This window comes from Helicoverpa zea, chromosome 14 (assembly GCF_022581195.2).
Source record: "Helicoverpa zea isolate HzStark_Cry1AcR chromosome 14, ilHelZeax1.1, whole genome shotgun sequence".
In the NCBI taxonomy this organism is placed as follows: Eukaryota; Metazoa; Arthropoda; class Insecta; order Lepidoptera; family Noctuidae; genus Helicoverpa; species Helicoverpa zea.
The window spans coordinates 10,222,063-10,240,358 of record NC_061465.1 but is presented as its reverse complement, the minus strand read 5'-3'; the positions used below and the strand labels follow the sequence as shown (position 1 = coordinate 10,240,358).

Sequence of the window (18,296 nt, the reverse complement as noted above, 5' to 3'; positions counted from 1 at the left end):
AATTAAAAAATTCTTGCCATCCATCAGCTTCACTTTACGACATCGCGTCACAATAATTTTATTTATCTGTTAGTGGTTTTGTCATTGTCATTTATGTCACACTGACAAGTGTTGTCAATGTCATCAGAGTATTCAGAGAGAGTTCTGTCAATGTTAATTTCTATGTGTATTGCTGTTGTTTAGGATTAGCATCAAAAAAAGGTTTATTTTCCTCATTTCCTATCAAGGTAGTAATTCCTATTATGTTTAATTAAAATTTTGGGTACCGACACAATACTTATCCAGTGTACAAATGTGTCGTTCGGCAATTGGCTTAAACATAGGTGGCTAACATTTCGCGTAGAAGCGTTAATTTGTTTTGATAAGCTTATCACCGTCTTCCACAGCAAAGCGCGCCGGCTCGTGGGGCAGACGTGTTCATCTTCCATAGAGAACTTCGGTAATCATAATTTAAAAGAGGATTACTATAATGTCAGGCGAAGGCTCTAGTATTGTGAATGATAATAGGAAAGTGGCTCTGATAACCGGCATAACAGGGCAGGTACGTACGATTCATTGTTTATAGGTATTTCACGGTAAATAACGCAGTTTTGTATTTCCGTTTGGGCCACGTCGGTCCCAAATGAAGTTGTTTTATAGTTAATTTCACGCTTTATGTCCAAATTTTAGGACTGAACTATGTTTTATTTCGTTTATATCCGTTTTATTGTAAATCCGATATTGTTATGTTTTCCTTTTATAGCATTTCAATACATAGTAAGAATACCAATAAAGATTTTTAATAAACAAAAAATGTATATACCTACAAACAACACATTCTGGATTTCACATATATTTAAAACATGATGGGTAGGTAATGTTTTTAAATAGCATACTGATACAGTAACCAGATATCTGGCTAAACAGATGAAATGATCCAGCAAAAGTAAATATTTTATTGTATCTACTACATATCTACTTGATTTTAAAATTTATTCTATCCACAAAAATTAGGATCAACAATGTGAACCAACTTCCATTCCCAATAAATTAAGACTGAGTTACTCCAAGAGTTACAGTATTTTCCTTTTAAATAATAGTTAATCAATTATAATAATTTTTGCCAAAAGAAATCTGTTTTCAACAAAAAAATAAGTAAAAACAATTGTTATGCAGTCAAATGAAGGTCTTAGTACCAATTTTACTGCTTCATTTTTATTTTGAATATTCTTGTATGTTGTTTATTACATTTATCATGCTTCACAACTCCAAAAATCTAAACTTTCACATGTACATATATAAATACACACAAAGTTATGATTATTTTCCTATGGAGCCCAAGAATGTTATTTTTCCTTTAACTTTGAATATAATAAGTAGGTATCATATTTTTTAAATACATAATGTTGGCAAAAATAACTAGCATTAAAATCAACCCGGAAAGGTTAATATAAATAAAAAATATATAAGGATAGTTAGTAATATAATTTTCAGTATTATTTGCCCATATCTTTTGCTAAACTCAACATGTGTTTATAAAAAAGTATATAACAATAAATCAATTAGTTGGTTCAATAATCTAATGTAGATATAATAAGATAGGGTAATTCATATGAGTCTGTTAATGCTATCAGACATTTTACTGTAATATGTCTGTTGGTCGTTACGGGTAGTCAGAAGCCAGTAAGTCTGACACCAGTCTAACCAAGGGGTATCGGGTTGCCCGGGTAACTGGGTTGAGGAGGTCAGATAGGCAGTCGCTTCTTGTAAAGCACTGGTACTCAGCTGAATCCGGTTAGACTGGAAGCCGACCCCAACATGATTGGGAAAAAGGCTCGGAGGATGATGATGTCTGTTGGTAATTACCTAACTGATTTACTGTAATTCCCTGAAATCTGAAACGTGTTATCAAAACAATTACTGAGTATCAAATAGATTAAGAAGTAAAGTGCTTTTAATTTATTGGATTGTTCGTTTGGTAGCACAAAGGCGGGACTGAGTGTGCCTACATGTTAAAATCCATAACACTAGGAAGTGGTGAAAAATTTTTTTCATGTAATACGCCCCCCGTTTTACATTAAAAAGTGCTAATTTTATTAGCCTACCTTAATAAATAATTTTTGACTTTGACTTTGCCAGTATTATATTGCTCTTATAGACTTAGTGTTCAATCTTAAAATACCCAATTACTCATACTAAAATAAATGACTTTATTATACTGAATTTATCAAGACATTCAAATTAAGGCATTGTTTTATGTCATGCTATTTGCAAACGTTAACTTTTTTAAATTATTGAAAGGAGTCTTGATTAACAAAAGCGTTATGTTTGCATGAATTTTAAAAATGTGAATGTTGTTGTAAACTCAGCACAATTCTGGATGTTATGACATTGTTGCAATTGATAAACAAAACGCCCATTATAGACAGGATACAGACGCCATGTTTTTTTATAGTGATATATGTCCTCTCTGATAGACAACAGACATACTTTTTAGTGATATTTATTACTAGCGACCCGCTCCGGCTTCGCACGGAACAGCATTTTCCAACTATTTAATGTATATTATTAACATATAAACCTTCCTCTTTAATCACCGTATCTATTAAAAACACTGCATGAAAATCGGTTGTGTAGTTTTGAAGCGTACAAAGGGTCATAGAGACAGAAAAAGTGACTTTGTTTTATACTATATAGTGATTTATATTATCAAACTCACTAAAAGCATCCCATTTTTAAGGATATCCGTTATTTTTTCTTGTAAATACACTAATTGAATAGATAAAATTTAATTAATAGATTGATATCATGTATGATAAGATTAACTGTAGGTACACTAATAAAAATATTATACAGTTGGACTGTCTGAATGTTACTAACGTTATTGTGTCCTAATAGGCTCCCATTAATTAACCTTCAAATAACATTTAAGCAACCTTAAAAGAAAACTTTTATTTATTCAGTAGGGCTGTTTAAATATTTTTATTTATTTCATGTTACTCATGTATGTATCTATATTTATTTTGACACATCTGGTTTATGTTTGTTTTTCTATAGAAAAGCAACAGTAAATAAATGAGTCACTATTACATTATGTTGATTAATTACTTAATAGATAGTGTGAGAACACTTCGTCATTTTATTACTTACTGACCTAAATAAGCTATTCAAGGTTTTAACTAATAGCACCTACATGTTCCTATCATTATTTACAATTATTTTAGATATGGATACAAATTACTTATAATACATTATTATAAGTACATCAGTTCAGATTCCTGTTCCTTTTTTATGTGCCAGAATGCAGCTATGTTTCGTTTAGTGAAAATATACTACAAACATCCAGCTCTCTACTCGAATTCTTAAAATTTTGCCGCTAACATACATTAACATATTACTTTTTTAACATGCTTATATTAGCTTCTATTGTAACTCAGTCAGTACCTATGCAATACAATCTTTTAATCTTAATTTGACCCACTTCCTGGTGTTTGATTAGGATGAAATTTTGCACACGCTCTGAATTCTGATGACAATACATAACTACCTATCGTCGAATCGTCATTATAAAAAGCGTGTTTTTTTTAACTATTTGTTTCTTTTAGGATGGTTCATACCTAGCCGAGTTCCTGATAGACAAAGGGTATGAGGTCCACGGCGTGCTCCGTCGATCCTCGTCGTTCAACACGGGCCGCATACAGCATTTGTATGGACAACCCGCGTGCCACACGGGCGGGCGAATGCATTTACATTATGGAGATCTCACTGATACTACCTGTTTAATCCGCATTATTACTAAGGTGAGGTAATCTATACTAATAGTATTCATGTAGATGAAGAGTTTATTCTACTCAGCTACATCCTGTTAGACGGGAAGCCGACCCCAACATAGTTGGGAAAAAGGCTCGGAGGATGATGATGAGACGAAGAGTTTCTTTGTTTTGCTTGAACGTGCTAATCTCAAGTACTGGTCCGATTAGATATATATCTTTAGTTAGTGAGCTCTTTTATTGAGGAAGGTTATAGGCTACATTTTATTTGGGTACTGGAACTAGTTAGGTACCTCGAGACGCGGATGGAACCGCGAGAAACCGCTAATTTTCCCAATACAGTGGCCTGTCTATCCAAAGTGTTCTTTGCGTTCTAAAATCTTATTCACATGGCTTAAAAAACATTGAGCAACTGAAACTGCATCAAAATTTGATGATTTAAAGTATGTTGTATAAATGCGTGTTTAGATGTGAAACACTATAAACATTATGTAGTACTACTTAACTACCATACCAGCGTTGAACAATACCTACAGTGCAGCATGCCTACCAAGGCCGATACTTAATGTGGTTTTACAACACAATACCATAGTTCTACGAACTCGGTCACTATGCAGTCATATTAACGCATGCATTCATGTTTGTCACGATATGAGATCTGAGCCTAGCAGGTGAAATCTACCATTAAGGTATACTTTAGTATCATCTTCCGAGCCTTTTCCCAACTATTTTGGGGTCGGCTTCCATTCTAACCGGATGTAGCTGAGTACCAGTGTTTTGTTTGTGTATTATGAATGCGAAAGTTTGTATGTTTGTACCAGTTATAAATCCAGAATTCTATTAAATCATTATTAACTGTCATGCTGAAAATTTAAATACCGAGAACACCGCATAAATTATTTTCATGAATTCGGGTTAAACCAAATACGGGCAAAACTATATTATTTACATACATGAGAAAAATATGTGGTCTAGACTAGTATTATCGCTCAACAATTTATTACTTAGGTAGGTACGGTAAATTACACCATTTAACTACAAACGAATTATTTTCAGTTAACAAATCGCCGATTCGTCAATTTCACGGCTGGTTATGGTTATCGTTGTAGTTAAATGGTGCAACTGGATTATATTTACAGCCTTTTTCCCAACTATGTTGGGGTCGGCTTCCAGTCTAACCGGATTCAGCTGAGTACCAGTGCTTTATAAGGAGCTACTGCCTATCAGACCTCTGACCTCCTCAATCCAGATACCCGGGCAACCGGATACCCCTTGGTTAGACTGGCGTCAGACTTACTGGCTTCTGACTACAACTGGGTTTATACTGTTGGGCAAATAAATATTGTACGTCAAAAGTGGATGTTTGAGTGGATAATTCTTACATATCTACATATTGTTTACTTGTAAGATTAGTAATCTGTCTTTAATTAGGCATTGCTATGGTTTCGCGTCGGGGCTCGGTTTTTATCTCGTTATATGACATGCTTAACTAGCCTGCAATAATGGGACTTGAGAAATTACTCTGTGATGGTAATTTTGTACTCATTTTCGACCTTGGACCAAAATTACAAAATACTATATAGGAGAGAGTTTGTGACTGTAAATGGTTATTCTTCTGCACGCGCAAACGGCTAAATTGTTTTTGATGAAACTTAACAGTAATATACCTACCTATACGGTTTTTTCTGGTGCGAGATAAAGTTCATTCAGGAGCGGGTGAAACCGCTGCTAGATTTTTGTTATAAAAACTTAGATTTTTGTGCGGGAGCTCGGACAACTTTGACATTTTCCATGATCCCTATAATAAATTTAAGCGCAATGTAAATGCCTCATATAAATTAAATTTTGCACAAGATTGACCAATTTGAATAGTACCTTGTCATTTGCCTCTATCGATTCTTCTTCTTTTTTTTATTATTATTTTTGTTATGCATAGTTTGGTTTAGTTTAATTTAAGTTATTTTTAATTTGAACGTTGTGCGCACCTGTAATTAACATATTTACGCAGGACTTATTACAATTGTAAACTTATATATGTGAAAGTATTTGTAAATAAGTTGTTGGTGTGCCTAAATAAATAAATAAATAAACTTATATAGCACATTGAAAAATATATAAGTTTTATAGCAATAAAACGCAAAGCACCGACACCGTCTGCTCCAAAAATGCAATCTCCTTACAAAAATCAATATTAACCAAATTAATTAAAAATCTTCACTATCTTCCCACAGATCCGGCCCAAAGAGATTTACAATTTAGGAGCTCAGTCCCACGTCAAAGTTTCCTTCGAGTTAAGCGAGTACACAGCCCAAGTAGATGCCCTGGGTACCCTGAGGCTGTTGGAAGCGGTCAGGGCAGCTGGCATGGAGAAGGAAGCTAAGATCTACCAGGCTTCTACCTCAGAACTGTATGGAAAAGTGGTGGAAGTTCCACAGAATGAAAAGACGCCTTTTTATCCGAGGTCGCCTTATGGTGAGTTCTTTTGTTTTGTTTTTGTAATGAGATTTTTTAAACGGTTATTTGACTCAAAACGAAATTAAGTGGCAGTCAAAAGCAATAACTACTACTACGCAATCTATTCTATCTATACTAATTTAAAGACTTTTTTTTTGCTACTGAACCAATTTATTCCAGAGTACCATAGACTATATTTTATCCAGTAGTTCCCACGGGAAGTAACCGCTGGAAATAATTAATTACTTATTTATAAGTTGAGAGTGTAAAGTGTTAGTAGAGAGAATGTAGTCTTTAAGACTTAAAACCGATTGCTAAAACTTGGCATTGTGTTGAATATTGACGATAGTTGTAAAAACGGTACCTACAATAATAAAAGTGTAATAAGCGTATGATGTTTGTATTTATTTACGATTTTTTAATAACCGCAAAGACTTATGATTTCACGCTTAAAGTAATTTTTAATTATTAATTTATGCATGCCTACCATTAAGCGCGATAATATGAGTACAGCTTCTAATTAAACACTTAAAAGATTATGGTTTTCTAAATAGTATTGACCATGCTTTAACGCAAAACATATCGCTGACAAATGATCAGTGATCAAATGATATGTTTACCTATTCAAATAGGTTCAATGTTTCAATGATGTTCATGTCACAAGTTCACAACTATGTCCATTGATTATATATTACATACATCTTTGTTTTATATCTACAATTTTTTAGTAAAAACTTGTACATAACCTCTTTGAATTGTGTGTGCAATTTTTCGGTGTTTACGTGTTTAGTATTTATATTATTTTATTTTATTTATTTATTTTATTTTATGTATCTGGTTCACCAACAATGGGGTTGTTTCCAATTTTCGGAAATCTATTTAGATAGCTTCTAAATAATTTTAAGATCACTCTCTCTTTCATTTTTCGTCTCAAATCTTTGTATTTTTTATGTATTACATTTTTTTCTATTTTTCTTAAAATATTGCTCAGAAAACGCTAGATCACGTGACTGTGACGTCAACGTTCTCTCATTCTCTGTTCATTCCTTTACATTAAAGTACATCTGACGAGAAAAAACGAACATACTAACTAATTGATTTCTTAATTTTAATAATGTATTTTTACAAAATAGCCACAAAAAGTATAATATTTTTACATGTAAATTATTTTTATACATTTAGCACAAAAATAAGATAACTCAAATGTTTTGAGTTGTTTACGCGGTAAACTGAAACGGTGCAAAGAAACGTAAAGTTTGTGTTTATTTATATTGAGGTTATGTTTGTGTCAGCATTCGAAAAGATTTGATGTGTTCAAAAAACTTAAATTAAATGAATACCTACAAGGTTTGTGTTGTGCGAGACTGGAAATACGACCAAATAGAATGTTCATCCACGTTCCGCTGAATAAAAATCTTGGTTATTGGCAAAGAATTGAGCGACCATAAAAGAGTCTACTCTTGGCAGATTGGAACTACCAGCTTTCATAAATCCTTTCTCCATAATTCTTCATCAGTTGTATCACTTAAATGCAATTAACACACAGAACTTCACAGAAGCAAATAAACAAAACATTAATTCTGAGGTTATTTCGGGTTATATATCTGTCACTGTCAAATACTCATTGTCAAATATAGAAAGGATGACGTCATCGGTCTCTTCTCGTCGTTTTTAATGGCGTGACGTCATAGGCTCTAAGTTTAAATTTCATAAATTAATTAAAAAATATATGGTCAGTTATAAATTATATAATATAGCTTATCGTGTTTCTAGTTTTGTGAACTTTCGGTGCATTTATTTATTTTTAACTAAATGAATACTAGGAAACAACCCTATTGTTTATACAAGAAACAAGAACTTACGAGCTAGTACAGTAGAATAGCAGTTGTACAACAATTACTTATAGGTAAACTCAACATTTCAGTATAGACATGCACGTAATTACTAATTTACAAGTACAGTGAAATTAAATAAGCCAAACAGTATATATAAAAGTGATAATGTACCTACATAATTACAAAAGGAAGAAAGCGATAAAAGTTAACAAATTTAAAACAACACCAATTGACATTACAATAAATTATCATCAATAAAAAATAATAAGTACGAACAGAAAAACTAATACAGAAAAACTAAAAACTGTCAGAATTCAGTCAGGCCCGAGAGAATAGACTTTTTACTTTTGTGTGAATGCAAGTCGAGTCTATCGCTACAGCCATTGATGACCTTACAGAGCCTTGCGCAGGGAGAATTAGCGCCCAACACTGTTCTTCGCTGGGGTGCATACAAGGGTGTGATAGGACTGCGTGGAATTCTCGACGGCACACGAAGCCTAAACAGAGCCAGCAGCTGAGATGACTCAATTTTGTGGGAAAAAATTTTGCACGCAAAAATAGCATCATTGAGTTTACGACGCGTATCTAAAGATTTCATTCTGAAATACTTCAATCTCTCCTCATAAGAACGTATTTTTTTGACTAGGCCATTTGAAAACGCTAAATGACAAAGAAAACGTTTTTGAACCCGCTCGAGTCGCAAAGAATGCACGGCATAGTGAGGTCGCCATATCACACTACAGTACTCTAAAATACTCCGGATTAAACTATTGTACAGTAATATTTTTGTGCTATTGTTTTTGAATGATCTGCAAGTTCGTAAGACAAATCCCATCATTTTGGAAGCTTTTTTGGTTATGGAAATTACATGTGGTATAGTAAGTTCAACTCAGTCGTGCGCGCGGCCTTATGTGTGGGTAACCCTTGTACATATACAGTGACTTTGTGTGCGTGACAAGAGGTACAGTCGGGTACAAATACAGTTATTTAGGGGTTGTACGAGTATACGGCTGTTTAAAGTACAGTTATTATACTTCGGCCGTTCAGAGAATGCGTTCCTGACACCTATCAGTTAGTCACGACTAGTGATGGGCACAACATAACACTGAGTTCGTTACCGTTCCTTCAAAATGAACCGCCGCATTATTTTAAGATTATTTTCGTTTTAAATTGGCGGAATCATTTGTTTTATATTTTAGTTATTTAAGTGGAAACCAAAAAAAGGTAATATTCATATAATAAAATTGTTTTATTTATTCTTTGTTACAAGTACATTGAATTGAATGTGCGAACAGAATATTAATCAGACTCCGATTTGCTTGAGGAGGTGGTGTCTTCATCATCATCTTCGCCTACATGTATAATTATATTATTATCAATAACAGAATCAATCCTGATATCTCGGTCTAACAAAAGCCGGGTAATCAAATAAAAACAGATCGAAAACACTTGAAAAACGTGGTCTATGCGCACGAAACGACAACGGACGACTGTTTTAGCGTCACAAAATGGCGGCCCATAACGCCATTTGGGGTTACCATTTTTAATCTAAGTATAAAAATGCGGTTTGGTCATAGTTTTATTTTTATATTTCATAAACGTTATAATTAAGTCTTATAGTCCATTATTTTCCAATTCTTAAAAAGAAAATCAAAACGTATTATTTTATATTATAACTGTATAAGAACAGATTACGATACTTGCCTGTTATTTTTAGCACAGCACTACAAAATATAAACCGCTGACATAACCTTGTAATAGCGCAGTATAGATTTAGAAAAATATTGTTTACCAAGTTATTTGACACTCAGTTTGGCACAAAATTATAACATTCATTGATTATTGATATAATAATGTTGTTTTAATGCTCCTCAATTGTTAAAACGGTAAACAACCAGCAAAAATATTTTTATCGTAACTGCAACGCCATTGCAAAGTTACGTCGTCAGTTCAATCGCGACGTGTCAGGAACGCATTCTCTGAATGGCCGAACTATACGTAATTTAGTTTATTTATTTATAATGATTCTGTATCGCTACTTGAAAAATCAAATGATGAATTTTCGGATTCGCTACTTTCACCAATGTTAATTATAAATTCTGACTCCATGTCAAAATGTCTATAGTATTCTTATTTTTTCTTTTGTACATGTCGACAAGTATTACCCAACATCCCTTCATCAATTTGACTTAAACGTTCATTTATGAGTTTCATTATTTCCGTCTTATTTTGGTCGACATTATGCGAAGCAATATAATTTTTTAAAATTCCCCACACATTTTGTTTCCATTATTATACTAAATTATAGGTCTTTTACATTCTTAGTCCACACATTTATTTATTGTCCGCGTACCCCGAGCTAGAAAATATGTAAGGAGTATTTAATTCATCTTAGATATTTCACTTCATTTATTTCTTAGATACTGTCAATGTCAATTTGAAAAGCCGTATGAGAAAATAATGATAAACTGTAAAATGTAATAATAAAAAGCTTTGAATGTTGTTTAATTTTTTTGAAACGCTACCTGACTCCTTAAAACATTTTCTCCGTGAAGAACTAGACATTTTCGTAAACGACTGTACCCATAACAAAAAGCGATGAGAACACGTCATGCTCGGACGACGTCACTGTCACACGAATGAAAGTTGTATATTTACAAGCCGACGCACACATAGGGCCGCGCGCAAATCTGAGTTGAACTATCTATACGAATGTTAATTTTTTGTCATATATTACACCGAGATCACGCATGGTATCAGCTTCTTTTAAAACAATGCCGTTAATTAAGTATTCAGATGCAACAACATTTTTCGCAATTTTTCTTGTAAATGTCATTTGGCGACACTTTTTAACATTTAGGTGCATACAATTTTTTTGACACCATTCGACAAGCCTATCAAGATCACTCTGAAGTGCTTTAACATCATCAGGACCAGTAATTATCTTAACAGCTTTTAAGTCATCAGCGTACATAAATATCTCAGAGTGATGGAAACAATTGGAAATGTCATTAATGAAATAATTAAATAAAACCGGACCCAAATGCGAACCCTGAGGAACTCCGGAAGTGACTCCCCTGAGAGATGATTGATAGCCATTAACCGCAACAAAAAAGTATCTTTGCTGCAAATATGAATTCAGCCATTGTAACATTAAACCAGATATACCGTAAGCGTGCATTTTTGAAATTAGAATATTGTGTGAGACTTTGTCGAAAGCTTTACTAAAATCTGTATAGATAACGTCAGCTTGTTGACCGGAATCTTATAATTTTAAAAAAATATTGAATTGTGTTATACCTTGTAAATTATATTAATAAGTAATTGTAACAGACAGCTGTGTTGCTGGGAAGTTTGTTCTTCACCGCTTCTTCTTTCCAACCATAAGACTAGGAAGTGGTGAAAGGGGGCGTTTTGAGGTGGCTGTCATTTTTGTAATTTTGACGTTAAAAAGTGCTAATCTAGTTAGCCTACTTTAATAAAGGATTTTGACTTTGACAATAATTATTAATAATAATAAAAATGTTCCAGCTTGTGCAAAACTCTACGGCTATTGGATAGTAGTGAACTACAGGGAGGCATACGGTATGTTCGCATGTAACGGCCTACTCTTCAACCACGAGAGCCCCCGCCGAGGCGAGAACTTTGTCACCAGAAAGATTACCAGGGGCGTCGCCAAGATAACCCTGGGCTTGATGGAGTACCTCGAGCTTGGTAACTTGGATAGCAAAAGAGATTGGGGACACGCTAAGGATTATATTGAGGTAATATTTTTTTTTGGGTATGGATATTTTGTAATGACACATGAAAACTGTACAATTGAAATAAAAACGTTTGAGGTTGAATTAATAGGCTACCTACGAGACTCGTGTGTACCCGTATTCGAATAAAAAGTCCATATGCTGATCTAAAGCAGAAGCGATATCATTGCTTTTATCAAAATCCGTTCAACCGTTTGTGCATGAAGATGTACACACAATGATATGACAAACATACACACAAAATTGTCGCCTATAGGCACCGTGCGTAGCGATGACCCTGCCATCCCGTGACTTATATCCGAAACTTTTCCCTCAAGTGTCAAAAATTGTACTGTCAAACCATGGAAAAAATTCTGAATATTCGTGTTAAATTTTGCTAATTTAAGTTATCAAAATGTATTGTTGTATTGCTGGATGCTGTAATACATCCAAAAACAACTCCAAGGGTGTACAATTTTACTATTTCCCTACTAATAGTACTCACATGCCATGGCTTAGGGATAAAAGAATTAAATGGATAAATGCAGTTGTAAAACACACGTAATACTTTAATACTTATTGGTGGAGTTGGAAATAACTCTGCCATTGTCATTCCTTTATCATAACCCAGTAACTGTCGGTACGTTGGTTTGCCCCATTGTTGTGCATAACTGGTTTTCGATTCTGCACTTTCTGCAGAATTTACGTAAGGTACTAAGGCACAGACGTGCTTACATTGTCCTGATAGACCTGCCTTGCATTTACAAGTTGCACTTTTAATGTTTCTATTGCAATCAAGCTGAAAGGACAGAGATAAAAATTAAAAATAGAAATAATGATTTTCTAAAGATATTGTAATAACAATTAATTTAAAAAAGGTACTTACTGTTATCTTAACATCATATACATTTGAAATTTTTGTCTGAGCAACAATTTTGCCAGTTAATATTGTTTCTTGTTCTTGGCCAACTGTTTCTATGATATCAAAAACATGGCCCGACTCGAATAGCTTTTGGCCTTTTGATATATTTTGACCACGCTGCCGATCATTGTTTATTGGTAGAAAACCATATTTTATAATTTTAATCATTGTATTTAAATTTTATATTTTTAATCATTGTAAAATAACATTTACAGACTAGACAGTGACAACCAATGGGTCTGGAAAGTTTCTTTTTTTACTCGCACGGTGTCTCTACTGTCGGGATTATAACGCCATCTATAGTTTCCGCACGGTGCCTATACTTATTACTATGTACTTATTAATATGATATTCCCTCAACATGAATTTAAAATCGTAACTCTATTATTTTAAACTTTTCAACCCTTTTGTGCCCTATAGGTTTCATATTTTGTTTCTATACTGTAAAAAGAGCCATCTGCATAAGATATGTTGAGTATAGTATTTAACCATTCATAATTCCTTAGGCCATGTGGCTAATGCTGCAACAAGAAGAACCAGAAGACTTCGTAGTGGCCACAGGAGAAGCGCACAGCGTCCGCGAGTTCGTAGAGAAGGCGTTCTCTTGCGTGGGACGCCGCGTGTCGTGGCGCGGCAGCGGCGACGCGGAGACGGGGCACGATGCCGACTCCGGCCAGCTGCTTGTGAAAATCAACCCCAAGTACTTTAGGCCTACTGAAGTGGTGAGTTTTGGAGTTTTATTATTACTCATTTATTTGAAAGTATTGCTCTCTCTTAGTCACTCTTGGTTTGGTGTTGGTACAGTAAATACAAGGTTTGAGACCCATAAAATATTAATGAAAACACTCAATATTTCTTCATTCTTAGTAAACATAATCAAAATCTAAAGTCATTTATTCAAAGTAGGCTGAAAATCAGCACTTTTCGAACGTCAAATTTACAAAAGACAGCCCCCAAAACGCCCGCCCTTCACCACTTCCTATGTGTTTTTGCTGGGAAGAAGAAGTGGTGGAACAAACTCACCAACAACATACATGTGTACAACTTCTGATATAATAAAAAGTTTCTCAAACCTAGTCCAAATACTAATATTATTCACATGTAAGTGTAATCAATCATTTATCTAAGTATTAAATTAAAATCAAAACCGAACAGCTGATATAATCACTTGACCCATTAAATAATAATACTCAAATACTGATAGTATGATAAAGATAAACATGAAATTAGAATAGAATCAATATTTGCTTTACTGTTAAAGAAACCACTTAATTGATATCGGCTGATTGTAAAACATATCACTAACACTCGAAATAATCTAAAGTATCCGTACATAACCACAGCGGCTTTCTATCTATATATATATGTCGCAGATATGATAAAAACGGGGATTTGATCAATTCCCTAAGGGATTTGATGAAATCACGGAGGATGTTAAAATAACAACACGATTTTATCTTTTCCGTAAACAAATCTAGTGAATTGAACAAATCCCTACATTGGTTCAGTGAAATGACAAAAATAATTTTGCTCTGATATTTTAAAGGTTTATTTGGTAAGATATACCTACATAATTATGATAATCAGGTGTGTGTAATACAAGGAAATATTGATATAAAAAATCACCATTACTCAGAACAATTTTTTTTTGAAAGAATGAACAAAAATATCTTTAAAAAATAAAAAATATTTTAGTTGCGTATGATATGCCTATTTGTAATAATCACTTATCAAAACATGTAGCTGATTTGTGGCAACGTGAATTACATAAAACATTATTTTTCTTACAAGAACTGACATGTTTTTTGTCATTTCACTGAACCAATTTAGGGATTTGTTCAATTAACTAGATTTGTTTAGGGAAAAGATAAAATCGTGTTGTTATTTTAACATCCTCCGTGATCCCTGCGACATATATATGGATTTGCTTATAGGAATTTAAAATGTCAAATTACCCCATTTTTTTTCTAATGTGAAAGTCCTATAAGCCAGCGGTTCCCGAATTCTTTTGGCTTCGGAACCCTTTTCGTTTCACCATTTTTCGGCGGAACCTAAGCTTAAGTAAGAAGTAAACTAAAGACGTAAATACACTTAGGTACGGCTCGTAGCCTGAGGTAGCGCACCAAATGGTTATATGATTAGAGACATATTCAGTATATTCAGGCGTAGCATGGCTATCTGCACACACGGGCCAGAAAACAATTTAGCCGCCCTTGACTTTGTGTATTAGGTATCTGAATAGTTTTCAGTTTGAAGACTGACAAAGTTAACGCAAACGAAAGACATTAAGTGGTAGCCGGGATCGCGAGCGAAGCGAGTGCGATTTTTTTTTAGTTTAAGTACAAAATAAACAAAACCACTGAAAATTAATAAGGTCTCAAAAAGTACAATATCCACACAAAAAAGCAAATGCAAATGAATAAGAAGCAGCTAGCGAAGAAAGCGCTACCTATTGCTTTTTCTGAACCAGAGGAATAAAAAATAAACATCAAAGGAAACCTCGACGGAAAAGCGCGAAATTTCGGTGTTGGATACCTGAGCAATTAAACGAACATAAAAGCATCACGCGTAACATGGAGGCGCGAGCGAAGCGAGCGCGAAATTTTCGGATTCGCGGAGATGCAAAAATTTGAAATAATGTCACTTTTTGATTCATGGTAAAAATAGCCACTAGAAATACTCGTATGCCGTGTCATTTCACGTCGTGTTAATCTACAATTTGTAAAAAACTGAATTAAATTATCTGCTGCCATGGCCTTCCCCCGCCACTTGTCGCGAACTCGTACTTACGCTCCCGAGTGGTACCCACCTACATGGTGCCTAAATGAAATTTTGGAATGCAATATTTAAAACAATTTAGTAGAAAATGAATAATAATTTAGTATTGTCAAAAGTGAAACGATTATATGGAAATCTTGAATTTTCCACGGAACCCCTGAGGGCCTGTCACGAAACCTCAGGGTTCCGCGGAACCCCAATTGGGAACCGCTGCTATAAGCAAATCTACAGGTACAGCCGAAGTTAGTTGCGCTTAACTCTATGGTACCAAAAGCAGTTTTGTACCTGATAATGTGGTTGAACGTCCGACACTATTTATCCTACTAAACGAGTTACGAATCCTCGAACCTCGAATCCAGTTATAAGTGTGGAAAACAGCACGTTTACAATTAGTAATAAAACTCTTGTAGGTACTAGGGGGATACCTACTATTCCTGTACTATCAGAATAACTACGGCTTGTTCATTGGGACTTAATTTCAGGACCTGCTTCTGGGTGATCCATCCAAAGCTAAACAGAAGCTAGGCTGGGTGCCTCGAGTGTCCTTCGACCAGCTAGTCAAAGATATGGTGGAAGCAGACCTCGAGCTGATGAAGAGGAATCCGGAGGCGTAGGCTAATAGGTAACATACATTTTCGTTTTATAATTTGTCATTTTAGTCGGCTTTATATCCTACACACAATCCTATATATCTGGTTTAAATTTCAGCATTTGCCCTATTTTATATGTAAGGAAGTCACCTGATAAATATACATAATTGGAAAAGTGGTTTAATGTAACCATTAACTCATTGCCTATAGCCATATCTATAACATAAAAATTAAAACGTTTATTTTTAACAAACTCAAAAAGGAAGACTCTTTTAAAGACTAACTTTAAATAATTATTTATTTATTTTATTGACGACCTCTGTGGCGCAAAGGTCACCAAGCCGGACTGCCGAATCTGAGGTCCCGGGTTCGATTCCCGGTTCGATCGACATTTGTGTGATGAGCATGCTTGTTGGCCGTGGTCTGGGTGTTACAATATGTATTTATAAATATGTATGTGTAGCTATATGTAGTTTATCAGTTGTGTTAGCACCCATAACACAAGTTAATTAATAACTTACCATGGGGCTAACCAACCGTGTGTGAAAAGTTGTCCCGACATTATTATTTATTGCAGGATCAATGCAATTCTTCCATTGGAAACGAGCATTTGAAGCGCGTGTGATTTCAAATAAGAAGACTGTTGCTAGACGTGCGATCTCCAACTATCACAATTAGAACTATTGTTTAAAAGGCAGAACATTGTGCCTTTTCGAAGTTAAATAGCATTTGTAACAAGGAAATAGCTTAGAAACTTTTTTTTTCAGTCGGTAAATACCCGTGGATGTTTTTGCGTCCAATTTCTCGGATTGACGCTTGAATGGTTATTGGGTCAACTTTACAACAACATCTATACTCGCATTTGAGAAGGCACTTAACTCAAGGTAAAAAATCTTATTTCTTCATCATCAGCCTATCGCAGTCCACTGCTGGACATAGGCCTCTCCAAGTGCACGCCACTGAGATCGATTTTCGGCTTCTTATTTATATTCATACAATATTATTTATATTCATACAAATATATATAAAACAAATAAACTAATGGTACTTACTGCTTAAAATCATAATTGGTTACTATAGTGATAATGATAACTCAATAAATCAATATTATTTTTAAACGGAATTTTTAAATAAAATTGTAATCAAGGTTGTTTATTTTTAGTTAAGTGCCTATTTAAAACGGACGATAATTATAATGAGTGTACCCAGTGGCGTAGCGTGGCGGGGGCAGGGGGGGCAAATTCCCCGGGCGGCAGCTTTTAGGGGGCGGCAAAATTTAGCCAATTAAAAAAAAAATTGTTCGCAACTATATAGTATGAGCGCCGCTACATAAAACTGTCTAACAATAACAAAACATTAAACAAGAAAGTTGAAACTTTTTAAACTTAAAATTAATTATTGTTAAAGGACAATGCCAGGGTCTGGGCTCATAGTTTGCCCAGCAATGGGAGTAGTTCCAGGGGGTTCCTTAGTGCACTCTGAACACGTAATGCAAATATTTTTGAAATTGCTCCTTGGGGTCCCGAGGAAAACCGGTTCAAATATTCTCCATGAAGAGTCACTTTACAAGGCCTGAGCCATTTATCCAGTGGTAGGAGTGGTTAGAATAGATTCTTTACTTCACTCTTAACACGAAATTAAAATATTTTTGAAATCGGTCCCAGGGGTCCCGAGAAAAACCAGTTCAAATGTTCTCCTTAGATAGTCACTTAACAAAGTCTTTGGCATTTGCCAAGTAGTGGGAGTGGTCAAAATAGGTTCTTTACTTCACTCTTAAAGGCTGATTTACATTGAGTCAGTAACTGACGTCAGTGTAGGCGCCGAAAACTGACGCGTGCTATTTACACGAAGTCAGTGTAGTGTCAGTGTTTCGTCAGTAGTACTGTACTGACTTCAAATCAATTTACACGATGGCAGTGCCGGGTCAGCACTGACTTGTCAGTGGACTGACGTCAGTTACTGACTCAATGTAAATCAGCCATAACATGAAATCCAAATATTTTTGAAATCGGTCCCTGGGGTCCGGAGAAAAACCGGTTCTAATATTCCACATAAACAGTCGCTTTACCAAGCTTGTGTCATTTGCCCAGTAGTGGGAGTGAATGAAATAGGTTCCTTACTTCACTTTTAACATGAAATTAAAATATTTTTGAAATCGGTCCCAGGGGTCCCGAGAAATCCCGGTTCAAATGTTCTCCTTAGATAGTCACTTAACAAAGTCTTTGGCA

At 34.6% G+C, this 18,296-nt stretch overlaps 1 protein-coding gene across 1 annotated transcript; it reads left to right on the top strand.

Annotated features, from left to right (window-relative positions):
* The first annotated feature begins 113 nt into the window (after window positions 1-113).
* On the top strand, window positions 114-16,773 carry LOC124636215 (GDP-mannose 4,6 dehydratase). Its single transcript, XM_047172172.1, has 8 exons — window positions 114-227; window positions 387-541; window positions 3,585-3,779; window positions 5,981-6,221; window positions 11,570-11,802; window positions 13,207-13,422; window positions 15,961-16,100; window positions 16,646-16,773. The coding sequence occupies exons 2-7, from the start codon at window positions 470-472 to the stop codon at window positions 16,090-16,092; spliced, it is 1,089 nt and encodes a 362-aa protein (XP_047028128.1). The 5' UTR covers window positions 114-227; window positions 387-469; the 3' UTR covers window positions 16,093-16,100; window positions 16,646-16,773.
* Window positions 16,774-18,296: the final 1,523 nt, after the last annotated feature.